The following is a 24,120-nucleotide window of genomic DNA, read 5'->3' as shown; positions in this document are numbered from 1 at the left end:
GCGCTTGCCTAGGAAGCACAAGGCCCTGGGTTCGGTCCCCAGCTCCGAAAAAAAGAACCAAAAAAAAAAAAATGTTTTACAAAGTTAATTTTGCATAAGAGACTATCATTTTAAAATCTTTGCTGCTTTTCTTAAAAGAGTCCAGGCTAAGATATGTACCCCTTTATGGAGGCACATTTACTGAAATCTCAGGGAATTCTTTTTTTTTTTTTAAAGATTTATTTATTTATTATATATGAGTACACTGTAGCTGTCTGCAGACACACCAGAGGAGGGCATCAGATCTCATTACAGATGGTTGTGAGCCACCATGTGGTTGCTGGGATTTGAACTCAGGACCTCTGGAAGAGCAGTCAGTGCTCTTAACCACTGAGCCGACTCTCCAGCCCGGGAATTCTTAATCTACTCTAAAATGCAAGCCATTACCCAGCCACTGTCAGCGAACAAATAAGGCACTCCAATTTTAATGTGTAGCTGCCTGCCCCAACTTAGCAATCAGGAAGTGTGAGGCAATACAAGCACCCCTGGGGACCTAGTTCCATTTGCCTTGATTTGCCCCTGCCTAAACGTTCTTGCCTAAACGTTTAGTTCCAAAGCCCTCAGACACCTTGCCCCGGCTTCCTACTGTGTTAGGTGTCCCCTCTTAGAGTTGTCTCCCTAACTGTTCTTGCTGCCTTCTATACTCCTTACAGAGTTTTCTTTAAGGCTCATGTCCCACTCTAAGTGTTTTCTGTCTGTGTCCAAGACCAACTCCAGGAGGAAAGGGCTGCCTTGTTTCCTTGTGTCCCTACTTCTGAGAGACTGTGGTGGCTTGAATGAAAACGGTTCCCACAGGCTCTCTCAGCTCCTTGTCCAGCACCATGCCTGCCTGCACGCTGCCATGCTTCTCACCATGGTGATAATGGACTAAACCTCTGAAACTGTAAGTCAGCTCCAAATAAACGCTTTCCTTTGTAAGCGTTGCCACGGTCATGTTGTCTCTTCACAGCGATAGAACACTGACCAAGACAGTGATCTTGAAGCCCTAAGGTAAGACAGGTCCTTTTGTCTGGAGTAATGACAAAATGTGAACTGTGCTGACTAGTTTCTGTCAGTTTGACACGAGCTATGGTCACCTGAGAGGAGAGGACGTTGATTGAGAAAACGCCTCCATAAGAGAGGACTATAGGCAAGCCCAAAAAGGAATTTCTCAATTAGTGGTTGATATGGGAGGACAGTGCCACCCCTGGGCTGTTGGTCCTGGGTTCTTTAAAAACAAAACAAAACAGGCTGAGCAAGCCAGTAAGCAGCACTCCTCCATGGCCAATGTATCAGCTTCTGCCTCCAGGTTCCCGTCCTGCTTGAACTCCTGTCCTGACTGCTTTTGATGGTGAACTGTTTTATGGAGCTGGGAGTGGAATAACCCTTTCCTCCCCAAGTTGATTTTCCTCATGGTGTTTCATCGCAACAATAGTAACCTTAAGGCACATCCAAAGGAAAAGGTAGAGAAAGTAGGCTTTCAGAAGGACAACATGAGGTCTGTACAAACAGAAAATCTAGTTTGGAGGAGTGAAGCGGGGCCTAGAGTGCTGGAGCTCTTCTGCAGGCAGGAGGAAGGCAGTGGGGAACCAGGGAAAAGAGACATCTATGCTGGGAAGACTGGTATACACAGGTGATGGGAGGTGTCTACCCCCCCCTCCCAACACACACACACTAAGGATAAGGGATTAGGGGTGAGAGGAGCTCAACATTCTTGTTCTAGGAGCACTGGCTGACCAGTGTGCATAGGCTGACTGTGGGACCGTGAGACTGCAGCCAACAGAGCTTGAGTCTGGGCAGCACTGTTGCAGGCATTCAGCCTTGACTACAATTTCAGATGCCTAGCCCATGCTGTGAGAATATGCTGAGCACCAGGAGGCCCTGGGAGACAGTTCCTTTTCCTCTCCTAACTACAGGAAAGCTGATTGTGAAAAGAACTAGCCAACGAAGCCAAGATCTTCAGCATGTGCATGTGCACGTGTGAGTCCCCATGTTCGTGTGCATGTGCATTCGAGTGTGCATGGGAGTGTGTGTGTGTGTGTGTGTGTGTGTGTGTGTATTGTGTTGTGTTGTGTCTTCAATCATTGAATCTTCTTTTCCCATCCCTCATTGACTCAGGAGTAATTACATGGCAATATGGGAGCCATGTCAATCCTTTCAGCCATTCTCCAGCCATGGATTGACCCAGGCTGGCTACTGGGTGAGACTTCATCACAAAACACAAAGCAAAACCAGCTCAGAAACGGAACCCAAAGGAACATTCTGGAAGCTACAGGGGTGGAAAACGGTAAGAAGCCAGTCAGGTCCAGAATCAACATGTTTAACGGACATCCCAATAACGATTTCCCACTTCCTGGAAGCATGCCAGTCAGGTGACAGGACACTTTCTAGTGACTGGGGATCACATGCTCTGAAGAGCTCTCTATGGGGAGTTGTGGACGGGAAGGACTGGTGCCCAGTTCAGGGCACAGAAGTTTGGGGGTACTCTCCTTACTGCGTGCCAGGTAGAGCCAGCCGTGAGTTCCGACTTCTCCAACAGGACCACGTCTCTCATCCCTGCCTTGGCCAGATGGTAAGCCAGACTCACGCCCACGCAGCCACCTCCAATGATCACAGTCTCTGCTCTGTCCTTCCATTCTGGGGGTGAGGGTGGGCTTTCCTGTCTGGAAGATAGTATTTTTAACAGTGGCAACACACTCAGAGATACCAGGTCCAGTTTGGGTCGGATTCTCTCCCCTGCCAGTCTCTGGACCTTAACAGTCACAGGCTACAATTTGCTCTTAGAGGGCGTCTGACCTCTGTCCCGATGACCTGCGCTGATTGTGGCTAAGGAAATGAGCAGTAGCGGTGGCAGTGGTGGCTTCTTTCTCGACCTAGGCATCGTTTTTTTGTTTGTTTGTTTGTTTTTTCATTTCGAAAAAGCACATTTTGGGGCTGCAGATCAGCTGGTATAGAGGGCAGGAGTTTAACTCCGAATCCATGCAAAGCTGGGCGGACAGCGCGATAGCTCCCACCTGTTATCTCAGCGCTGGTGTAGCAGAGACAAGGAGATCCTAGGTCTTGCGGACCAGCCTTCCTGGCCTAATCAATAAAAGACTCTGTCTTAACAAAAACAAAAATCTTAGAGAGTAACCGAAGAAGCATCGAACGCTGGTCTGTACATGTCTGCATTGTCCCAAACTCCTACTGATTTTCGTCTGTGAAAAGCCCCTTCTCTCCAGTGCTTCCCGGGCTAAGAAGAGACGGATGGAGAAGCATCCTCCTCTCTTGGCCTGTTCAGTCATCAGCCTGCAGGCTGGCCTTCCCTGCTGCATTGTGAACTTTTAGAAAGCAGGGACAATATCATCTTCGTCACTGAAGTCAGCTGCCCACATCTAGCGTGTATGTCCAGTGACTACACCTGATCATCTCCACGGCTTCCTCTCACCCCTGCACTGGCGTGCCTGCCCTACACATGCACGGGGTCTCCAAGTTCTGAGGCTTACAGCAGACCCAGAAACAGGGAGTGAAACTGAACGCAGCAGCCATGAAGCTGTCTTTGAGGTCAGGGCTTATAGGAGCATCCGTCAACAGGAAGGCATGATGGGAGCACAGGATGAAGAATGAAGCAGGCAACTGGGGGACGTGAAGGCTCTCAAGCTGCAGGGGCAGTCAGCACAGGGAGGGCTGGGCTTTGAAAGGCCACTGAGGCTGCATGGGAGGGGCTCCTAGGGTATGTCTGGCTCTCCTTAACACAAAGGGCACCCAGTAAACGCTGTGGAACATGACCCAAGAATGTGATTGATTGGGCTGGAGAGATGGCTCAGCGGTTAAGAGCACTGACTGCTCTTCCAGAGGTCCTGAGTTCAATTCCCAGCAACCACATGGTGGCTCACAACCATCTGTAATGTCCTTCTCTGGTGTGTCTGAAGGCAGCTACAGCGTACTCATATAAATAAAATAAATAAATCTAAAAAAAAAAAAAAGAACGCGATTTATTAACTGCTTGGTTCTTAGGTTTTCCACCAGTCACCAATTTCTTCATTCTGTTGGTGTCTAACATAGAAAGCCACAGTATAAATTAATAAGAATTCTGGGAAGACTCTCCACCACAGTCGGTGACACCAAATCCAAAAGCATATCATTTTAAGGGTAAGGTTTTCTGTCGTTGGTTGGTTGGTTGGTTTTTCAAGGCAGGGTTCTCTGGGTAGCTCTGGCTGTCCTGGAACTTGCTCTGTAGACCAGGCTGGTCTCAAACTCACAGAGACCCACCTGCCTGTGCTTCCCAAGGCTGAGATTTAAAGGTATGCTACCACCACTGCGTGTTTAAGGTTAAGTTTCAAGGTGGAGCCTTCCCTGGAATTGACATGCTATGTCTGTCCTGTTACTCCTTATTTGAGAAAAGACAGTATGTTTATCTGACAAAGACTAAATTGTTGAGTGTCTTGATGTCTAAATTCGAATCTGCCTTCATAATTTGTCAGACAAGAAACATATTTTCTGCACATTTTTAACAATATAGGGTGTGACTGTGTATTCAGACACACTGACACAAAGTTACAAAGCTTGTAGAAAGAACTCTTGGTTTTGTTTTGTTTTTCAAGACAGGGTCTCAATGTGTATCTCAAGCCCATGATGGCCTTGAGGTTGATATCGTCTTCCTCAGTCTCCAGAGCACTGGGATTTTAGGTTTTTGCTCCCACAGCCAGCTTGTCTTAGAGTTCCTATAAATGTCATCTGTGATTACTCTCACTATTTCAGAGTATAGGCAAATGTCATATGCATATAAGCACACACATACTAGTGAATAAAGATTTTAATATTATATTGTATTTATCCAGTCAGTTTTAAACAAATTAACCCAAGATCCACACCTCTCTATTTCCTTCTGTATTAGCTGCAGCGTCCCCATGGTGACGCTTTAAAGCTTACAAATCTCTCCTGTGCGCTCCCTGGCTTGGGTTTGCAGCGCTCCTGTGATACTGGCCAAGGAGAATCAGCATCCTATCTTTGTGGATGAGGAGACTGTGCTCGGCAGGCATCTATGTTTGGGCGAATATGGAGGCAGAACTGCAGCTCTGTGAGCCTTGTATCTACCCACCTGGAATAAGCCGGCTTGCCACAGGCACCATGACAAAAATCTGCCGATGAAAGGATGGCTGGATACAATTCAAAAACTGTCCTGGCAGACCATAGAATGTAAAACAGAGTCAGCTCCCAATAGTGACTGTTGAGTGACTCTATGAACAGAAACCTCAGCTTGCCACCATGGATGATGTCCGGAATGACGTCAGGAATGACGTCGGGAATGACGCCAGGAATGACGTCAGAACAGGAACTTCAAAGATGCATACAGAGACTACAGGAAAATGCCATCTCACATGAATGCAGTTTGACGATCCTACTCTAGAAGCCCAGGAAGACATAAAATACACGCACCCACCGCAGGGGCATCCTAATCTCACGCGAACCTTGCTGTCTTTGGGGAAAATTGTTGCTGTCTTTTACTCTTTCAAATAGCATCCCTAACAATTTTATTTCTTTAAAAAAATTATTTTAAACAAAAACAGACTTCCATATTTGCCCAAACATATATGCATTAAAAACGTCAGATTCACGTTCTCTGCGGTAACAGCCAAGCAGAAGCAGCCTAATAGTTAATGAGCAGGCTGCTTTGTTATATTATAGAATATTGATAAAATGAAAAACTATGCAGCCATTAAAAAGAATAAGGCGAATCGATATGCCCTGGCATAGAATAATCTCGAGAACATATTTATCATTAAAAACAAAACAATGATAACAGCCACCATCAAGGCACAAGTGCACCAGAGACAAGCAAGCAGTTGTTTGAGCACAGTGGACTCACAGACCTACACATGCTGCTTGCTGCCAACAGGCCAGGGGACTGGGGCCAGAGAGACAGTTTTACCTGGTAGTTAGCAGGTAATTCAAGGAGAACCCAGCCCATTCCTGGGAGCCCTGCCTGGCTCCTCTTCCCAACCCACAGGCGGCGAGTACTCACCCTTCCCGGAGGCCGGCGGAGCTTGGGCGCCCCTGGGAGCTCCGGAGCGCGAGGCCCCGCAGCCTGAGCGCGCCCAGGCGGAGCATGGCAAGGTTGCAGCCGAGCACAAACAGATCCCGGCCTTAGGCGGGAGGTAGCTGGGATGGAGGTGGGGTAGGGTTGGGGGTGGGTGGGGATGGGTCCTCCCACGGAGGGGCGGGCTCCCGCTACGCGGCGCCTCCGGGATCGGTGCCACCGGGACCCGCGCTTGCACAGTGGCGGCGACATGGCACCAGCCGGAGGCCCACGAGTCAAGAAGGTGAGTTTCAGTCAAGCTGCCTTCTTCCTTTCTTCGCAGAGTTCGAATCCCGCTTCAGCTACCTGACAAACCGTAAGGTCTTAGCTCTCGGCGAGGGGGCTGGGTGACCCAGAGCCTCAGTTTACCGGATTGCGGGTGGATTAGCATTCCTGAAGCCCTTACGCAGCTCAGAATTAACTGCGTTTGCCGGTAACCCCAATTTGCGGGTGAGGAAACTGAAGCTCCGAGAGTCAGGCGACCTGCTCAGAGTCAGTGTTCACAGAAGAGGGATCAGGGGTCAAGGTCTTGGACTTGGACTCAGCGGACCCTCCTTTTTCTTAGGGGTGCACAGGCAGCATCCCCTAGGGTGGAGGTGGGAAGTTCACCGGTAGGTGTTCCTGTCAGTTTCCCTCAGGGTTGTAAATATGTCAAACCTGGCCCTGCGGCTTCACACCTGCCCCGGCATGAAGCAAGGACACCAAGCATTCACACCGGTGGGTATGGTGGTCCGCTCTGTTGCCTTCAGCAGACACACGCAGATCCGGCCCTTACCCCAATGGCAGCTTCCCACAGCACTGAGGACTTCTTGTGCCAGCAGGGATAGTCAAATGACCAGAAAGGTGTGAACTTGGAAGAGGGGCCTCCCGGGACCCCACCCCATCCCCCTACAGCCCACCTGGACACATAATTCAGAGTCCTGGGGGGCGTGCCCACCTCTGCTTTCCGAATGCTAAGAAACTGGGAACCGAGATGACCTACAGAGAATGATCTTAATAAAGTCCAGGTTCAATCACTTGCTAAGCTGTTAGTCAGCCATTAACAGCTCCAAGTGAGAGAGGACTGAGAGGTCTCAGATCCACCCTAACTGCAACAGTAATTACCAACGACAGACGACCACCGACCACCGGTGGAGGACCATCCTAAGAGATGCTCCCTAATGACAAAAGCTAAAATGAGATTAATAAACAGACTTCTTTTAAATGTGAAGAACACTGCTGCCTTCCCCTGAGATTCTGTATGTTCGGTTTTGCTTTGTTTTTTATAATTCGCTTTTAAAAATGAATTTTATTATATTTGTGTGTGCATTTATTTGTTCTGTATATGTATGGGTGTGCACATACTGTGACGCACCTGTAAAGGTCAAAGGGCAATTTGCAGGAATTGGATCGCTCCTTCTAATTAAATGGCGCCCAGGTGATTAAACCCCGCTGGGGATTGAACTTGACCACAATGTTTGGCAGCCCTCACCTTTACTCACTAAATCATCAAGTAAGCCCCATAATTCAATTTTTGATTTTTATTTTCACAAGAGGTTTTTTTAATTTCCGGACAGGGTCTCACTCTGTAGCCCTGCATGCCCTGTAATGCCCTGTATCACAAGCCGGATTCCATCACAGATCCACCCGCATCTGCTCCCAAGCGCTGGGATCCAAGGCTGCACCCCCAGTCCAGGCTAGTCACTTTGTATGGGGCCGGTGTAATGATGCATGCCTTTAATCCCAGCACTCAGGTAGCAGGGGCTGATAGATCTCGGAGTTTGAGGCTAGCCTGATTTACATCAGGTTACCCAGGGCTACTTAGTAAGACCCTGCCTCAAACAAACAAACAAACAAAAAGTCAAAAAAAAAAATGGTTTTGAAAGCTTTCTGTCCCCATTCCTCCGGGGACTCTGCTCCCGAAACTGCACAGTTATCACATGTTGGCCCTGTTAATAGATACCTGGAAGAGAAGTAGACTCCTCTCTCTCCTGAGCTGACAGGCACAGGTCGCCAGTGCCTTTGACTGCTGTTGTGCAATTGAACAGCTGTTGCCTCCACCGCATTCCTCAAACCACAGAAGCTGCCCGGTCAGAGAAGCTAGGCAGATGGTGGGTGTTCTAGGCAACTTGACTCTGTGTCTGCCCCCTCCATGGAGCAAATGGCCTCCTCTAAGGATCCACAGCCTCATCCTGAGAGCACATGGTAAATACAGAGGCTTCCGGATTGGTGTAGTCAGAAAGAAGGTATAAAGAACGCCAGGCCCTCACTTTTAGCTCAACGGGTATACTGCCAAAATGAAATGAATAAGAAGGCAGGACTCTCCTTGTTCCCAGCCCCTGAAGCTGTCGTTAGAATTAGTAAGGTGGTGGGGCCAACAAGAAAGATGGGCCACAGGCTGCTCTGGATTCGTACATCCACAGTCTAGTTATTTTGTTGAAAGACAGACCATTTTAAATGTTGGCCAAGGGGTTAGGCTAGGGAGGTGGTGCAGTGCTTAAGAGCTTTCAATGCTCTTCCTAAGGACCTGAGTTCAGTTCCAACACACATGTTTAGTGGCTCACAGCCCTCTGGAATCTGTTCCCAGAGATCTGCTACCCTCTGGCCTTGTAGGTCACTGCATGCACATGCCCACAAACACCCATGCACACAAATAAAACGTAACATAAGTCTTTAAAGAAAATACCGGACGAACTTCAGGTAAGAAAGTCTAACCTATCATGTCTCACAAAGACACACTCAAACTCTGCATTATGGTCTTTTTTTTTTTTTTTAAGCCTGTTAATTTTTGATCCGAGATAGTTTGGTTTTGCTTCTTAGGACACAGATCCTATCACTTTCGATACATCTGATGTTTTCAGAACTACTTGGTACCTCTCCACAGTTCATTAAGGATCTCTCCTTCATTATCTGCTAGTAGAGGTGGGAGGGACAAAGACAGATAGACTACATCACCCGCAATACACATCAAAGCGAAACAGACACTGTTGGACAGGTAGATACGTGGATGAAGGAAGACACTGAAGTTGTCAGGCACAAGGAGAGATCAGTAACAGATAAGAGGTGGGTAAAGATCATTCAATAAGGGGACGAACCCATGACATGCTTTATAGACACAAGTTGTAGGATTGGGTACAAGAAGGGAGCTAAGTTAAAACACCAGAGTAACAGTTTCAAGGGCTGTTTGTGTGCACTTTTTTTTTTTTTTATTAACTTGAGTATTTCTTATATACATTTCGAGTGTTATTCCCTTTCCCGGTTTCCGGGCAAACATCCCCCTCCCCCCTCCCCTTCCTTATGGGTGTTCCCCTCCCAACCCTCCCCCCATTGCCGCCCTCCCCCCATAGATTAGTTCGTTTGTGTGCACTCTTAAACCTGATTCTCAAATTGGTGTAAAAGGGAGCCACATGTCACTACTGTGGCTACTCTAGGCTGTCACGAAAAACTGCAGTACCAGTTGGCTCCACCTGGCATCAAATGCAGCTAAGGGTGCCTTAGCTACAAGATGGCTGCACACGCATGCGTCATGGTGACATTCCAGGCAGAAAGGAAAAGCGAAACAAGGTATCTTCCACTTGACTCACTGGCCTGTGGTGTGACAAGCGCGTGTGCAACAGCCATGGAGCTTGTGGGTTTGGGGGTTTAAGTTGAAGATATTGTATCCCCAAACCCTAATAATTGTCAGGGAAGAGCAGACATGAAAAACTAACGTGACTGTCGGGTTAACTTTCAGTAGAGTTTGACCCAGAAAGTGTTAGTTGAGCAAAAACATCCCCAGAGCGCCTTGACTGCACAAAACAGGTTTTGGATTGGCCAGGAACCGTGCTGTAACGTCTTCTGAAACACTCTCAGACATAATTTCAGCAGAATGACAGGGCCGCCATTTCTAAAATTACAAATGATGTTAAAAGAAAAGGTGGGGTATGGAGAGAGCCTGGTGAGTCTCCGTTCTCTTCCCCAGGGTATCTTGGAGCGTCTGGACAGCGGGGAGGTTGTGGTTGGGGACGGCGGCTTTCTCTTCACTCTGGAAAAGAGAGGCTTTGTGAAGGCAGGACTTTGGACTCCAGAAGCAGTGGTAGAGTATCCAAGTGCAGGTGAGTGCCTGCGGCAACGAGGGGTGTGTGTGAGCGAGTAACGCTTGGCTTAAACACCATGAGGAAAATTCAGGGGACAATGGCAAGCATTTCTAAGGACTGTTTTCCTTGCAGAACTGCCAAGAGGTAGAGGCCATGGCAGTCGTGTGGACTGAAGCACAAGGGAAATTATCTCTCTGTTTCCTCCTCTCTCTCTCTCTCTCTCTCTCTCTCTCTCTCTCTCTCTCTCTCTCTCCCCCTCCCTCCCTCCCTCCCTCCCTCCCTCATATCTTCTCGAACAAGCATTGTTTAGAATATATGGTTCCATTTTCATTCCTTGAATATTTCCCTTGTAGCTATTTTAAGGATTTTCTTAAGTTAGCAAAATATCACCAATGGCTTTAGATTCATCCTGAAGGTTGTGCTACATTCCCAACCCCATCAGTGATGCAGACAGCCAGGCTGTGGGGACCAAACTGTGAAGAAAAGAGCAACCCTCCCCTTCATCTTCCTGACTTGGAGAAAAATTAAAATACAAGAGTCAGAAGTAGAAACCATTGCAATTGGTTGGTGGCATCACACTGGTACTTTAACTTTACCTGGTTCTGTTGATTTTCCTAGAGTGGGGAGAAATAAAGCCAAAGAATACAATAGGAGATCAAGACACACCCTGGAAATACCATTTTGAGTCTACCTGATTTCATTCACAAGGTCCTGTGTAATGCTCCCCAGACCAGCTGTGTGACCTTAGACAAGTCCCGTGACCTCATTGAGGACATGCTCCTTTGTCTGCCACATGGGGCAGGGATGTGGGCCAGTTGTGAGGACAGATGAGTTTACCCCCATGGGTTGTCCATGCATCTTTAGAGCTCGGTGGCCATCGCTGCAGCTTCCCCAGTTTGCTCAGACGCTCGCTGTTGGTAGAGAACACAACCAACAGAAAGATAGGGTCTCATTTATCCTAGAATGGCCTCCACCTGAGTGCTAAGATTCTGGGCATGACCTGCTTTACAGTGTGCTAAGGATCAAACCCAGGGCATTATGCATCTAAGGAAGCTTTCTACCAACTGAGCTACATCTCCAACCCCAGAGGGGTGAAAAAGCAGGGGCAGCCAGGGCTGCCTACCACATGACTCTCTCATACTCACTGTGGAGTCAGCCTGTTGTGGGTGTCATGCACAGGCACACTGCCCTCTGTGTGAGCTTCTTCACTCCTCTCACATTTGTGATAAGAGGCCAGCAGCATGCTTCCCACATTGCTTTGTCAAAAGACTCTAGACGAGGGATGAGGGAACAGGGAGCCAGCCAGGCCTCAGTCTCTGCACTTGAGGCAGATCAGCAGGAGCCTCTGGACTGCTCCACAGTGCATGCTGTCACAGCAGTGACATTAACCTGTTGCTTTAGCATGTCTAGGTTTGAAATACAGTCTAGTAGGGAGGGAAGAGGAGGGTGGGAGCTGCTACAGAGGACATCTGCTTCTGGAGTTTGATTTGTAATTGAAATTCCAACTGCTTGGCAGTTCGTCAGCTTCACACAGAATTCTTGAGAGCGGGAGCCGATGTCTTGCAGACATTCACCTTTTCGGCTGCTGAAGACAGAATGGAAAGCAAGGTAACTGGGTTGTGGGTAGGGAACAGCTACGAGGAACAGAGCCTTCTTGTGCATGGGAGGTGGTGAAAATGGCCTCCTGGGTCATGAGAACATTGGTTTCTTTAAAAAGCATAGAAATATTATGGGACTGTATTTTCATTGAATCATAGGTGTGGGATTAAACGGGACTACTTCAGACGGTCCACAGCAGCTGACTATGACTTGATTCGTGCTCTAGCAGGAGCATGATTTTGCCAGCTGCTGACAGTCTGCTATCGTGTGACTTGCTGACAACGCCCGGGCTGCCATAGTACTGAGAACTAGTTGTAGGCCTGGGGCATTTAAGAAAAACAAAAAACAAAAAACAAAAAACAAAAAACAAAAAACAAAAAAAACAAAAAACAAAACAAACAAAACAAAAAACAAAACAACAACAACAAAAAAAAAAACCACAGACTCAGGTCATTCGCGCTAAGAGAATGCCAAAGCTTTACTGAAGTTCACAGTTTATATACCCCAAACTCACTGGGTGGAAAATCCCAGGAAGCACAATGGAAAAACAAAACAAAAACAAACAAACAAAAACCAGTGTCTGTTCTCAGCAGGAAAACAGAAACCAAGAACTAACATCAAAGGTGTTACCACCCATAGCCAAACTGGAAGGCCAGGGTGTTCCTTTCTAAAGAACAAAGGCTTAAACGTGCATCATCAAGACTCAGCAGGGGGTAAACACTGAGGGGACCCACGAGGGTCTGACAACTTGGAATTCTGGGGAGTTTTTGAGAGGGTGTTTAAATGCTAGGGCCCTGAAAGGAAAGGTTGTTGTGGTGACAGTTGGATTTTTGGTTCATGGTTGCGGTTTGTTAAGTATTCATACACAAAGAAGAAACAATAAGAAGTTAGATATCCTGACAATGAAGATAAAACTTGCCCAAACTCGACACCTCTAACCAGTAGGAAGTAGTCTAATGATAACACCACCCCCTTTCCCTTCTATCCATTTTTCTCTCCTATCTAGTGTTGGGGGGGGGTTGAAAAGTTGGAAAATGGGTGGTAGAAAAAAGAACCCACAAAGTAGCCAAAAGACCAGTTATACTCCTGTGTTTCTGAACTTGTTACCAGATCACATCTAACTCCTGTGAATTCACCATCTCACAGACATGTGTGTGAAACAGAATATTGTCGGTTTAGGTAGAAGAGGACAAGACCAGACAGAACAGGATGTTGGAAAGGCGATGAAGCCCTTCAGAGGTGTTTGGAGAAGAAAGAACATTTGACTAGATCATTTTTTACCTTTTGTATTGTTCTGCCCCCCACCCTTGCCCCTCGCCGCCCCAGCCCTTGTCTTTCTGGAGAAAGGGAGGTCCTTGTGAACTTAGCACTGACTTACAAATGACAAAAAACAAGCTTGATACCCAACTTTGCCGTCTACGCCTGTGTGACATCATGAAGACCATCCCTGCATGGCACTTTGGCTTTACCTCTGGGAAAAGATAAGTAGTGCTATGTCCAGACCTGTCGGGAGAGCAGATAGGATGAAGGATGGGGAAACATTTGCAAAGCCAACCGTTAATGATGAGTGACTTGTGGATGCCCATGCTTGTTCAGGAAACCCACATATTGGGTCCTGCTAAATGGTAACCTTGGGAACCACTACATGGTTATCCATACACTGTCATTATGGCGTTCTCTGTGTTAAGTAGAAAGATGATAGTGGCTTAGGCCCTCTTCTGTCTTCTGAAGAGATTCATGATCTGTAAGAGAGGAGAACAGAGAAAGTCATTAAAATCCAATGTGGCAGGACTAAAGCATGACTCAATGGTTAAGAGTACTTGTTGCTCTCCCAGAAGACTCAGATTCAATTCCCAGCACCCACACGGCATCTTGCAACTGTCTGTAAACCCCATATCTGGGGATCTGGTGCTCTCTTCAGGCCTCCAAAGGCATCAGGTACACATACAGTACACAGACATAAGAGTAGGCAAAATACCTGTATCATATCACAATGAGAAGAGGAAGGGGAAGAAGAAGAGGAAGGGGAAGAGGAAGGGGAAGGGGAAGGGGAAGAAGAAGAAGAAGAAGAAGAAGAAGAAGAAGAAGAAGAAGAAGAAGAAGAAGAAGAAGAAGAAGAAGAAGAAGAAGAAGAGGAGGACGAGGAGGAGGAGGAGGAGGAGGAGGAGGAGGAGGAGGAAGAGGAAGAGGAAGGAGAAGGAGAAGGAGAAGGAGAAGGAGAAGGAGGAGAAGGAGAAGAAGAAGAGGAAGAGTCACTAAACTTCATAGTTAGTCTAAATTCATGTTTTAAAAATCCAGTGTGGATAATGACAGTTGTGGGACTATGAAGTTACTGCTGAGGCTGAGGGTGTGGCTGGGTCAATAAAGTACTGGCTGTATAGCCACAAAGACGGAGTTTGGATCCCAGAAGCCATGTAAAAGCCAAGTGCATTGGTGCACATCTATCTGCAACCCCATCATCAGGGTTGGGGGTGGACGGAGGCAGGCAGATCCCTGGAGCACCTTGGCCAGACAAGCTAGCTAAATCCCTAAGATCCAGACTTAGTGAGAGACCTGTCTCAAAAATTAATGCAGAGGGCAATTGAAGAAGACACTGGGTATTAACTTCTGGCCTCCACAAGTACATGTTATACACACACACGCACACACACACACAATCACACATACAATCACACACATGCACATAATCACACATACATACACAATCACACATACATACATACACTTACACACACAATCACACATACACACAGTCACACATACATAATACAATCACACATACAATCATACACACATACATACACAATCACACATACATGCATACACTTACACACACAATCACACATATACACACAGTCACACATACATACATACACACAATCACACATACACAATCACACATACACAATCACACATACACAATCACACATACACAATCACACATACACATATACACACATACACAGAGAAAGATATACAACACACATGAACATAATCACACACACACACACACACACACACACACACACACCACTCACACAGGAGTCACTGGTAACAGAGGAGGCTTTGCTCAATTCTTGAATGGCAGTTTGCAGGCTTGACTTGCTCCCTCTGACATGTTTTGTTTTACATTAACACCAGGCTCATGTTTCTGCTCTTGCTCTCAGTGGGAAGCTGTGAATGCAGCTGCCTGTGACCTGGCCCAGGAGGTGGCTGATGGAGGGGCTGCTTTGGTGGCAGGGGGCATCTGCCAGACATCACTGTACAAGTACCACAAGGATGAAACTAGAATTAAAAACATTTTCCGACTACAGCTAGGTGTTTTTGCCAGGAAAAATGTGGACTTCTTGATTGCAGAGGTAAGACTGGTCTTAGAGGGACTGGACTGGGTTGCCCTGTACCTTCATTTTCTCTGTGTGGACGCTCAGTGGTTTAGGTTAACACACTACGGTCCAGGGAACACTCTGCCATCTGCATGGTGGGTACTCTGTGAGGCAAGAGATAGACCTGTGCCATGCCTCTCTGTGGGGTTTGCTTTTGAGGTAACTGACCTTGGAGACAATAAGGTGAGAAAAAGAAGAGGACAGAGGCTTAGGATATACCCTTTCCCACAGAAGCCAGGCTGGAAAGCATGGGGGAGAGGTGGAGAGAGTCGGGGAGCCATGTCTAGCAGGAAGATGGCTGCTCAAGTCCACCAGGGCTCACTAGTGATACTCGGCACCGAGCAACTGCCTTCTCCTTTCGCCTTTTTCAATGCTTTTCTGTTACTCCTGGGTCTAGCACATATAAATGGCAATTTAAAGAAAAGAACAGATACATTATGTCATATTTTTATTGTTACTGTTGCTGCTGAGACAAAAGAAAACAAGAAAAGAATCATTTGGGCTCGTGGTTTTGGAGGTGCACTCCTGGGCCAGCTGGCTCTAGGTCACATAGTTAGGCAGAACAGGATGGAGGAGGGTGTAGCAGAGTAAGGCTGAGCAACCAGGAAAAGGAGGCAGAAGGAAGGAATCAAAGGCAAGGTGGCCTTCAAAGGGACACTTCCAGTATCTGCTTCCTCCCACAAGACCCCACCTCCTCCTACTGCCCAGAGATGCTGTCAAATTATGAATCCACCCACATCTAAAAGCACTGATGAAGTCACAGCCCTTGTGGTCCAATCCTTCCTCAGTCTTGGCTCCACCAACTGAATTCCAAGCCTTCACAACGTGAACCTATTGGAGGACACTCCATATCTATGCCGTAACAACTGGTCTCCGACTCAGCATGAAGGACTCTCTCCCCTCTCTTCCTGATTTCCCAGTGCAGTTCTTCCTGCCTGGTATTAAGCCATTTCTCCATCACTCCATGTGCCAGTTCAAACCAGCTTAAGGCCCAGGGCTGTCTGTGCCTCACTATAGATCCTAGGAAACGCATTCTTAGAACCTCGCTCTCCCATTGGGTGGGAACATAGTGCCTTTGTTTTCAGAGCCTGGCCTGATTATCGCTTTCCTCCTTGGGAGTCTGTAGAATTTCTTTCAAGAGTAAAGAAAGAAACCTGGTGTGGTGACACACACCTTTAGTCCCAGCACTGGGGAGGCAGAGGAAAGCAGATCTCAGAGTTCAAAGCCAGCCCAATTCACAGAGAAAGTTCCAGGATAGCCAAGGACTATACAAAGAAACCCCCGTCTAGAAAAACAAAAACAGACAAGTGAAGACACAGGGAGGTTACTGCTGGCTCTTGTCCAGTTACTTCAGGTCACCCTTTTAATGGTGGCACCAAAGGAGGCTCCTAGAAAGCACCCCTACAGCTGACATGGGTTCACCAGACAAACCACAGTAGCCACCACCAGCAAGGACATCGGTGGTAACCCCATCTCATGCTCCATAGTCTAATTTTCTGGGAACATGTTTCCACTTCTCCCTTTGTGCTTTATGGACCTCCTAGGAATCCTAACCAGAAATGTTATAAAAACACTGTGAAGCATAATACACGATAAGATATGTTTTTCAGTGCTAACCCTAATTTCATAAAAGATGATCCCCAAATCAATAAGTAAAATAAATGTTTACTCATAGGTTTACCATAGGTGGTTCTGTGGTACAAGTTCATTGGGTTTCTGGTGACAACAGTGTTTGTTCCTTCACGTTTTTCATTTTAAATATATAACTGTCTTTTAAAGCCAACCTTTAAAATTATAGGATTTTGTTTTACTAACAGTTACAGTATCACCAAATACCCCCTAGATAAAACTCCAGATATTCTGATTGAAGGAATTCGAATGTTTACTCAGAAAGCCATTGTTCACGTAATCTGTTGGAGACACACCTCTCCAAAAGCTGTGTCACACACTATGTATTTGGTCATTTTTAATAACAGTTTTACAGCATTTTGGGATTTGCCTTTAACCTGAGGCCAATTTTAAAACGTGCTATCTCATAGTATTTTGAGCATGTGGAAGAAGCCGTGTGGGCTGTGGAAGTCTTGAGAGAGGTGGGGGCACCTGTGGCTGTGACCATGTGCATCGGCCCAGAGGGGGACATGCACGGCGTGACACCGGGAGAGTGTGCGGTGAGACTGTCTCGTGCAGGTAAAGTGGCCCGAGTGTCCTGTGTCCAGGCGGGCAGTGAAGTGGCTGCGTGGGAAGTGCAGAAAGTTCACTTAATATTGCCAGAGAAATAAAAGAACAAAAAGGAAGAGTCTTCTCTTCCTTCTGCTCTTCCACTCTTCCTCTTCCTCTTCCTCTGTCTCTGTCTCTCTCTGTCTCTCTCTCTCTGTCTCTCTCTCTCTCTCTCTCTCTCTGTCTCTCTCTCTTCCTCTCTTCCTCTCCTGGCTTGACATGATAAAAAAAAAAAAAAAAGAAGAGTCTTGTGTATAAATCCTAGTGTAGCTAATCTCTAAGCTGGCTTCTAAGATTGATTGATTGATTGATTGATTGATTGATTGACTGATGACTAATTGGTTTGAAATGAAATGAAATTACTTCTAATCATTGTAGCCTACACAGACCGCCCTGTTCTCTGATGCTGTACAGGCACCACAACCAGCATGGCTTCTTACTGTTACAAAAAGAATGACCGAGCAGAGGAATGCACCACAAGTTTTAATAGTTCTTCCTTGCCTTGCACAGGGGCGAACATCATTGGGGTAAACTGCCGGTTTGGGCCCTGGACCAGCTTACAGACCATGAAGCTCATGAAGGAGGGCCTCAGGGATGCCGGCCTACAAGCTCACCTTATGGTCCAGTGCTTGGGTTTCCACACACCGGACTGTGGCAAGGGAGGGTTTGTGGACCTTCCTGAATATCCTTTCGGTAAGTTGGGGTGCATAGAAAGTCCCTTACATTTCTTATTGTGATTAAGGTGATATGATTTTATAACATAAGGCTATGTAAGGAAAGAACTTTCAGTGTTAACCAAACAGAAGCTACCTAAAGAATGCATAATCTTTCTAGCATTTATATTAGTTAAAAAAAAAAAACTGGGATGTGTATGGGGAGGGTGCGGTGGGGAGGGTGAGATGGAGAAAAAGCCCAACCAGTCAAGAACCTGCCATTTGAAAAATGGGGCTGCATGAGTCAGTCTTCTGTTTTCACCAAATACCTGACCAGAAGCAACTTTAGGGAGGAAGGATTCACTGAGGCTCAGAGTTAGAGGGGATGAGGTCCATCACAGTGGGGAGGTATGGCTGCAGGAGTGTGGGGTTGTGGGTCACTGTTACCTCCATAGCCAGGAGACTGAATGAAAACAGGAGTGGGGTTGTCTAAGGTGACATACTCTCCCTCTAAAGATTTCACAACATTCCCAATGCTCCACAGCTGGGGACATTGTTTTCAAACACAGGAGCCCACAGGGGGCATTCACATTAAACCACAACAGAGGTGGTAACAGAAATATCCAAATCATTGTATTACAGGCCTGGAGCCAAGAGTTGCCACCAGATGGGATATTCAAAAATACGCCAGAGAGGCCTACAACCTGGGGGTCAGGTACATTGGCGGCTGCTGCGGATTTGAGCCCTACCACATCAGGGCCATTGCAGAGGAGCTCGCCCCAGAAAGGGGATTTTTGCCACCAGCTTCAGAAAAACATGGCATCTGGGGAAGTGGTTTGGACATGCACACCAAACCCTGGATCAGAGCAAGGTGGGGCTGCCTTTAAGTTGCACTTGGAATTCCTCTCTAACTCATTCTATGTGTTGCTGCAAACACATGCGTGTGCAAGGCATGAGAACCCAAGCAGGGCCAAGGTGAAACACACAGAAAGCCAGCAAGCTGCCCTGCCCCATTCCCAGGGGAGGCCTGGTCAGCTCAGACTAACAAAATTCCATCAACTGGGTGTCTCATAAACATTTAGAACCAGGAGTGGGGAGTGGTGACCCTACCTTTAATCAAAACTCTCATGAAACAAAGGCATGCAGATTCTCTCTGTGTTCAAACCCAGCCTGGTCCGGCCACTGCTATACAATGAGAGCCTGTCTCACAACAAACCCTCAAAATGTGGTTCTCGTAGAGTTCTGAAGTCCAAATCAAGCTGCCAGTAGATGAAGTATTTGATGAAGGTCCCACTTTCTCAAAGGGAGTTACTTTCTGCTGGGGACTTTCATAATAGAAGGGTCAAGGCAGGCTCTCTAGAGCCTCTTTGATAAGGGTACTAATCCCATTCACTAGGGCTCCACCCTTGTGACTTAATTACCCCCCCACACACAAAAGACCCAAAGCTTCAAAATACATTTTTAATGGATACAAAAATTATATATATTTACAGATGTCACTATACTTGTACACATTTGACACGCATCTACACAAGTCAGGATAAACCAAAATGCAATTGTATCTCCTCCAATAATTGTCATGTCTCTGTGGCAAAAATATTTAAGCCCCTTTCTTCTAACTTCTCAGTGTGTGTGTGTGTGTGTGTGTGTGTGTGTGTGTGTGTAAGAAGAGTACTCTGGTGCTTGTGGAACCATAGAACAACCTCAGGTGTTGTTCTTCAAGAGCCATCCACCTTGGTTTTCTGAGACAGAGTTTCTCATGGGCACTTATGGTAGTTTGCCAATCAGATTATGCTGTGATTGTCTAGTGAGCTGCCTTTCTCTGCCTTATTTTTAGCACTGGGATTGCAAGCTCACACCGCCTCACTTGGCTTCTGTGGGAGCTGAGGCATGAACTCAGGTTCTCAGGCTTGTATAGCAAGCACTTTCTGACTAGGTGATCTCTCTGGCCGCATTCTTCAGCCGCTTCAAGTTATAGCATTAACATGTATCACACTTAGAGACTATGTCCTAGTCTATAATCACAGTTAAGTCTTCCGTGCTTTTTATCTGTAGGTTTCCTCTAAAAACACACAGCCAGAGAATGGCATTAACAGTATCACTGCAGTCGCTCTACAAGTAACAGTCTCACTGTGCACACTGTGAGCCGCATGAAGGGAAATCAATGTTCCTAGCACCGGGGTGTGGTGGATTCTCCTCTCTTATACTTCATGGATCGTCCAAATGCTTGAGAGATGTAAATTAACTTTATGATCGGACTGGCATTCTTTGTGCTTGTATGGCATTTGGCTATCTGGGAATTTCTAAATAACTTTTCATGGTTAAAAGAAAAGTCACAGGCCTTCATCTTCTCCAGAGCCTAAGTTATACTGTTTCTTACAACCACTTTATTATTAAACGTGCTTCTCCCAGGGTCTGCAAACCTTGCTCTCTTTTGGCTCACTACACATCTGTTCATTCTCTCTCTTTCCCTATCTGTCGATCCAGTGCTACCCCCTTTCCATTTTCTAGACACTGGCCGTGCCTTGAGCTACCTTCTCACAGACTTCTCTTACTCAATGACGTGGTGTAGTAAATACATCTTCTTTGACCATCTTGGTGAAATTTGAAGAAATCATTGCCAAACGTTTCTGCAGGTGTCTGTCGGAGACGATGTTTCTCACAGGCAGGATTCATAAAAAATGTGCTGAATGCAAATGTAATCCAGAGACAAGGGAAGGCTGCTTTGGAGATGATTGCAGGTTTAAATAAGTGAAAGTTGCCTATTTTAGCTGCCGTCACCTGTGCATCCTGAAAAGTAAGGAGCCAGGGAAATGAAAACATTAGTCTAAAGATCACAGTGCGCCCTGCACCCTGTACTTTCCAATCAACTAACGTCTGTAGGAAGTTGTGATCCACAGAGGCCATTTTAAACCACAAGTTCTGGGATTCCATCATAAATAAGCATTGACCTTTCCCCTAAGTTTCCTAAGTAAAGCAAGGAAGACTGTAAGAATACATATAACAGCAAAGCGGGGTCCAGGAAAAGTCCCGGCCCAGGAAAGTCCAGGCCCAGGAACCTGTTCTCTTTTCGCTTTTGTCTTAAAAGAAACAATCATTTGTACTCTGTTCTTGGTTACTTTGTAGCAGAGTTATTCCTTTTCTTGTTGAATTTAAAATGGTCTCCACAGCTGCTTGATTCACTAAAGTTCTGAGTAGAGTTGGGAAGACTTTGCTGGATATTTCAGAATGAAATATAACAGCAACATCAGGACACAAAGAATAATAACTTCTATAAGTGAGATACATTGTTTCTGAAGGGTGGTCAGAAGCCTGGTGACCAGTAAGAAGATAAAACTATGGAAATGTAACCATCTGGGCTTTTCTATGCCTGCCCTTGCCCTGAACAATGTCCTGGAGACTAAATATGTTTCTTTATGCCTAAGCCTTAAGATAAGCTTGTTCCCAACTCATCCTGTTTATACTGATCTAAGTTCCACCACATGGCTGGTTACCTCTTCTCAGTTTCCTAAGTCCAACTTTGTTTTGTTGGTCAATCTTCCATTTCTAACTCTTTCCCAGAGTTTCTCCCTCTGCCGATGTCCCCTTACAATTCTGCCTTTTGCTATAGGCCATAATTTTTTTTTATTTTAACCAATGAGAAGGTGCCTTATGTAGGCAAGGAAGGACGGAGACATATCTTCACTCAGAAACAGGCCTAGGGAGATGGCTCAGTCAGTAACTGTTTGCTATGAAAGGAGTGAGGGCCTGAGTTCAGACCCCAGAACCAGATAAAAAGCCAAGCACAGTGGCACACATCTGCAGTCTTAGTCTTGGTGCCGGGGAGACTGGCACCACTGGGTAGCATAATTAGCTAAACTCGTGAGCATTTTATAAAAGGCCCTGTCTCAAAAGATAAGGTACAAAACAACTGAGGAAGTTAGCTGGCGTCTGAGTGTGCACACACCCATACACACATATACATGTGCTCATGAACATAAATACACACACGTACACATACTTACCACATGCACAGTTGTGAAAAAGCTACTGGCAGAAATATATAGAGTTCTTCTGGCTGTATGATGAAATAAAAATTCTACCTTAGTCTGATATCTCTCCCCTCCCTCCCTCCCTCTCTCCCTTTCTTCTCTGTCACACACACACACACTCTCTCACACACACCACACACACACACACACACACACACACACACGTGCGCACACACATGAACGCACACAAATGCACACACAGAATTTGTAAAATGAGTTTGGATTTTTATCCTAATGGTGCGTATTTCCCACCCCCAGGGCTAGACGGGAATACTGGGAAACTCTGTTGCCAGCTTCGGGAAGACCTTTCTGTCCTTCCCTATCAAAGCCAGATGCTTGAGAAGCCATGAAAGAGACCTCTGAAGTGACAGAAAGGAGGAAACAGCCTCAAGCCCCATCTGGAATCTTCCTGGCTGCTGTCCTCAGCCCGTTCTTCTGGCTGTTGAGCATCGATGAGCTGTCGTCCCTTCCAATTGAGTGACATATCACTCCTGAGTATGCCCACTAGATGCGGTGGAGATGCAGAGGCATCCGGACCCCACGCCCCACCCCCTCCCCTCACACACTTACTCTCTGCCTAGTAATGCCACAGAGCTTCCATCCCCATCCAAAGGTCATCAGGCATGGCTATCAGTTGGCTCTCAGGGTGGATTTGACATTCTCAGATGATTAGAAGTTGGCAAGAAGCAACCTTGGTGAATAACTCTGGTGTCTAAACTCTGTACTTGAGTTACAGTCTCAGTAGAGGAGACGCCAAAGCTGTTGCGAGTGACGGCAGGATTATTGAACAGTCATGATGCTTGGCTTTCAAAGGCGATTATCGCTTTAAGGTCTTAGAATTAGTAAGTGCATCTTTATAACCAGGCATAGCTAGATCATAAACTACTGATGGCCAAGGACCATAGAACGTGCTTCTTACCTTCCTCTCTAGTTAGCATTACGACAAACATAATCACCAACGCTCAGGGAAACACTTGCTGATTCAAGTAAAATGCATGAACCTTGGAAGACCTTTCTAGAAGTCAGAGATCAAGTTCATCTTGTTCTAGCACTTTCCACATTCATGTTTGGTTTGTATGCTGCGCCCTACTTTTGTTTTTTGCTACAATGTAACAAATTAGTGAGTAACCATTAGTGAAATTGCGAATAATTTTCCTTTTCTAAATTTTGATTTCTTTGGAACATTGATTTAAAAAAAATAGTGTGTTGCTTGTCATGTTTTAGCTTTTTTGTTTATCATGCCATCGTCGCCTTCATGTTGAACTCCTTCAAGTTCCCTGTTTCGAGTACTTCCTAGAATGTAAACTATGGAGTTTGAGGTCTTTTTTGATCACCTTCCTTGAGACTAAATCAATCCTTCAGTGCTGACGTCATTGTTTCTGTAATGATAAGGACTTGGGATTCGTTTCCCAGTACCACCTTCCAGAACGCCAGCTGATGCGGTAGTTACAGAGCAACTTGTCTATGTCATCTCGAGGCCTCGGAGTCCTCGAGGGTGACCAATCTAAGTCACCAATAGAATGCCCAACCTTCTTTGCAAGCCTCTCCAGCCAGGACTCATTCTCCTGAGCATCCCAGCACCTCATCCCCTCTAAAGCCCACTTGCTTCTTCTTAAGATACATCTCATTCTTAGAAAGCATCCCCATAGTAACCACAAGTCCACACACTGCAGCCTTCACTTGGTCCAAACATTAGACTTGGAAAATCCATAGAGCAAGCTACTGTCCTTTCCAGTCAGTTCCTCTTTCTTCTCCAGGATCACCCTCAGGGGGGCGGGAGAGCTGACTCGGTGGTTAAAGGCATGCTCTACTTTGGCAGAGGACCTTGGTTCGATTCCCAGCACCCTCACCGTGGCTCATGACTACCTGTTAATCCAGTTCCAGGGGATCCTATGCTCTCTTCTTGCCCCTTCAGGCTCTTGCACACACGTAGTGCTCAAAGACTCAAACACATGAATAATAATAAAAGATAAATCCTTTTAAAAAAAAAAGATAGCTGTTAGACTTCCTAGACCTCCTTTTCTCCAAACCAAAAGGCTTTAGAGGAATCACTTACCATCCCATCCGTACTACAGTCGCTTAACTTTCCTGTCAGTATTCTCTTCT

The 24,120-nt window shown here is 46.3% G+C and overlaps 2 protein-coding genes across 5 annotated transcripts in view; one reads left to right on the top strand and one right to left on the bottom strand.

Annotated features, from left to right (window-relative positions):
* Dmgdh (dimethylglycine dehydrogenase) overlaps positions 1-6,175 on the bottom strand; it is a 74,957-nt gene extending 68,782 nt beyond the window's left edge. Inside the window, exons 1-3 of one of the 4 annotated variants that reach the window (XM_039101723.2) lie at positions 6,023-6,157; positions 5,099-5,179; positions 2,513-2,681 (exon numbers count right to left, since the gene is read on the bottom strand). In XM_039101723.2, coding sequence (XP_038957651.1) covers positions 2,513-2,681; positions 5,099-5,179; positions 6,023-6,108 — 336 coding nt within the window. In that variant the 5' untranslated portion in view covers positions 6,109-6,157. Of the gene's footprint in view, positions 1-2,512; positions 2,682-5,098; positions 5,180-6,022 lie in introns of all 4 variants that reach the window. The other 3 variants (XM_039101722.2, XM_063281294.1, NM_139102.2) reach the window with 3 other exon arrangements.
* An 89-nt stretch (positions 6,176-6,264) lies between these two features.
* Bhmt2 (betaine-homocysteine S-methyltransferase 2) lies at positions 6,265-23,213 on the top strand. The gene is made up of 8 exons (NM_001014256.2): positions 6,265-6,320; positions 10,017-10,149; positions 11,648-11,739; positions 14,898-15,089; positions 17,153-17,300; positions 17,841-18,023; positions 18,626-18,854; positions 22,273-23,213. The coding sequence occupies exons 1-8, from the start codon at positions 6,288-6,290 to the stop codon at positions 22,352-22,354; spliced, it is 1,092 nt and encodes a 363-aa protein (NP_001014278.2). The 5' UTR covers positions 6,265-6,287; the 3' UTR covers positions 22,355-23,213.
* The last annotated feature ends 907 nt before the right edge of the window (positions 23,214-24,120 follow it).

This window comes from Rattus norvegicus, chromosome 2 (assembly GCF_036323735.1).
Source record: "Rattus norvegicus strain BN/NHsdMcwi chromosome 2, GRCr8, whole genome shotgun sequence".
Lineage (NCBI taxonomy): Eukaryota > Metazoa > Chordata > Mammalia > Rodentia > Muridae > Rattus > Rattus norvegicus.
Note: the sequence above shows the minus strand (reverse complement) of the source record. Positions and strands in the feature narration are given on the sequence as shown.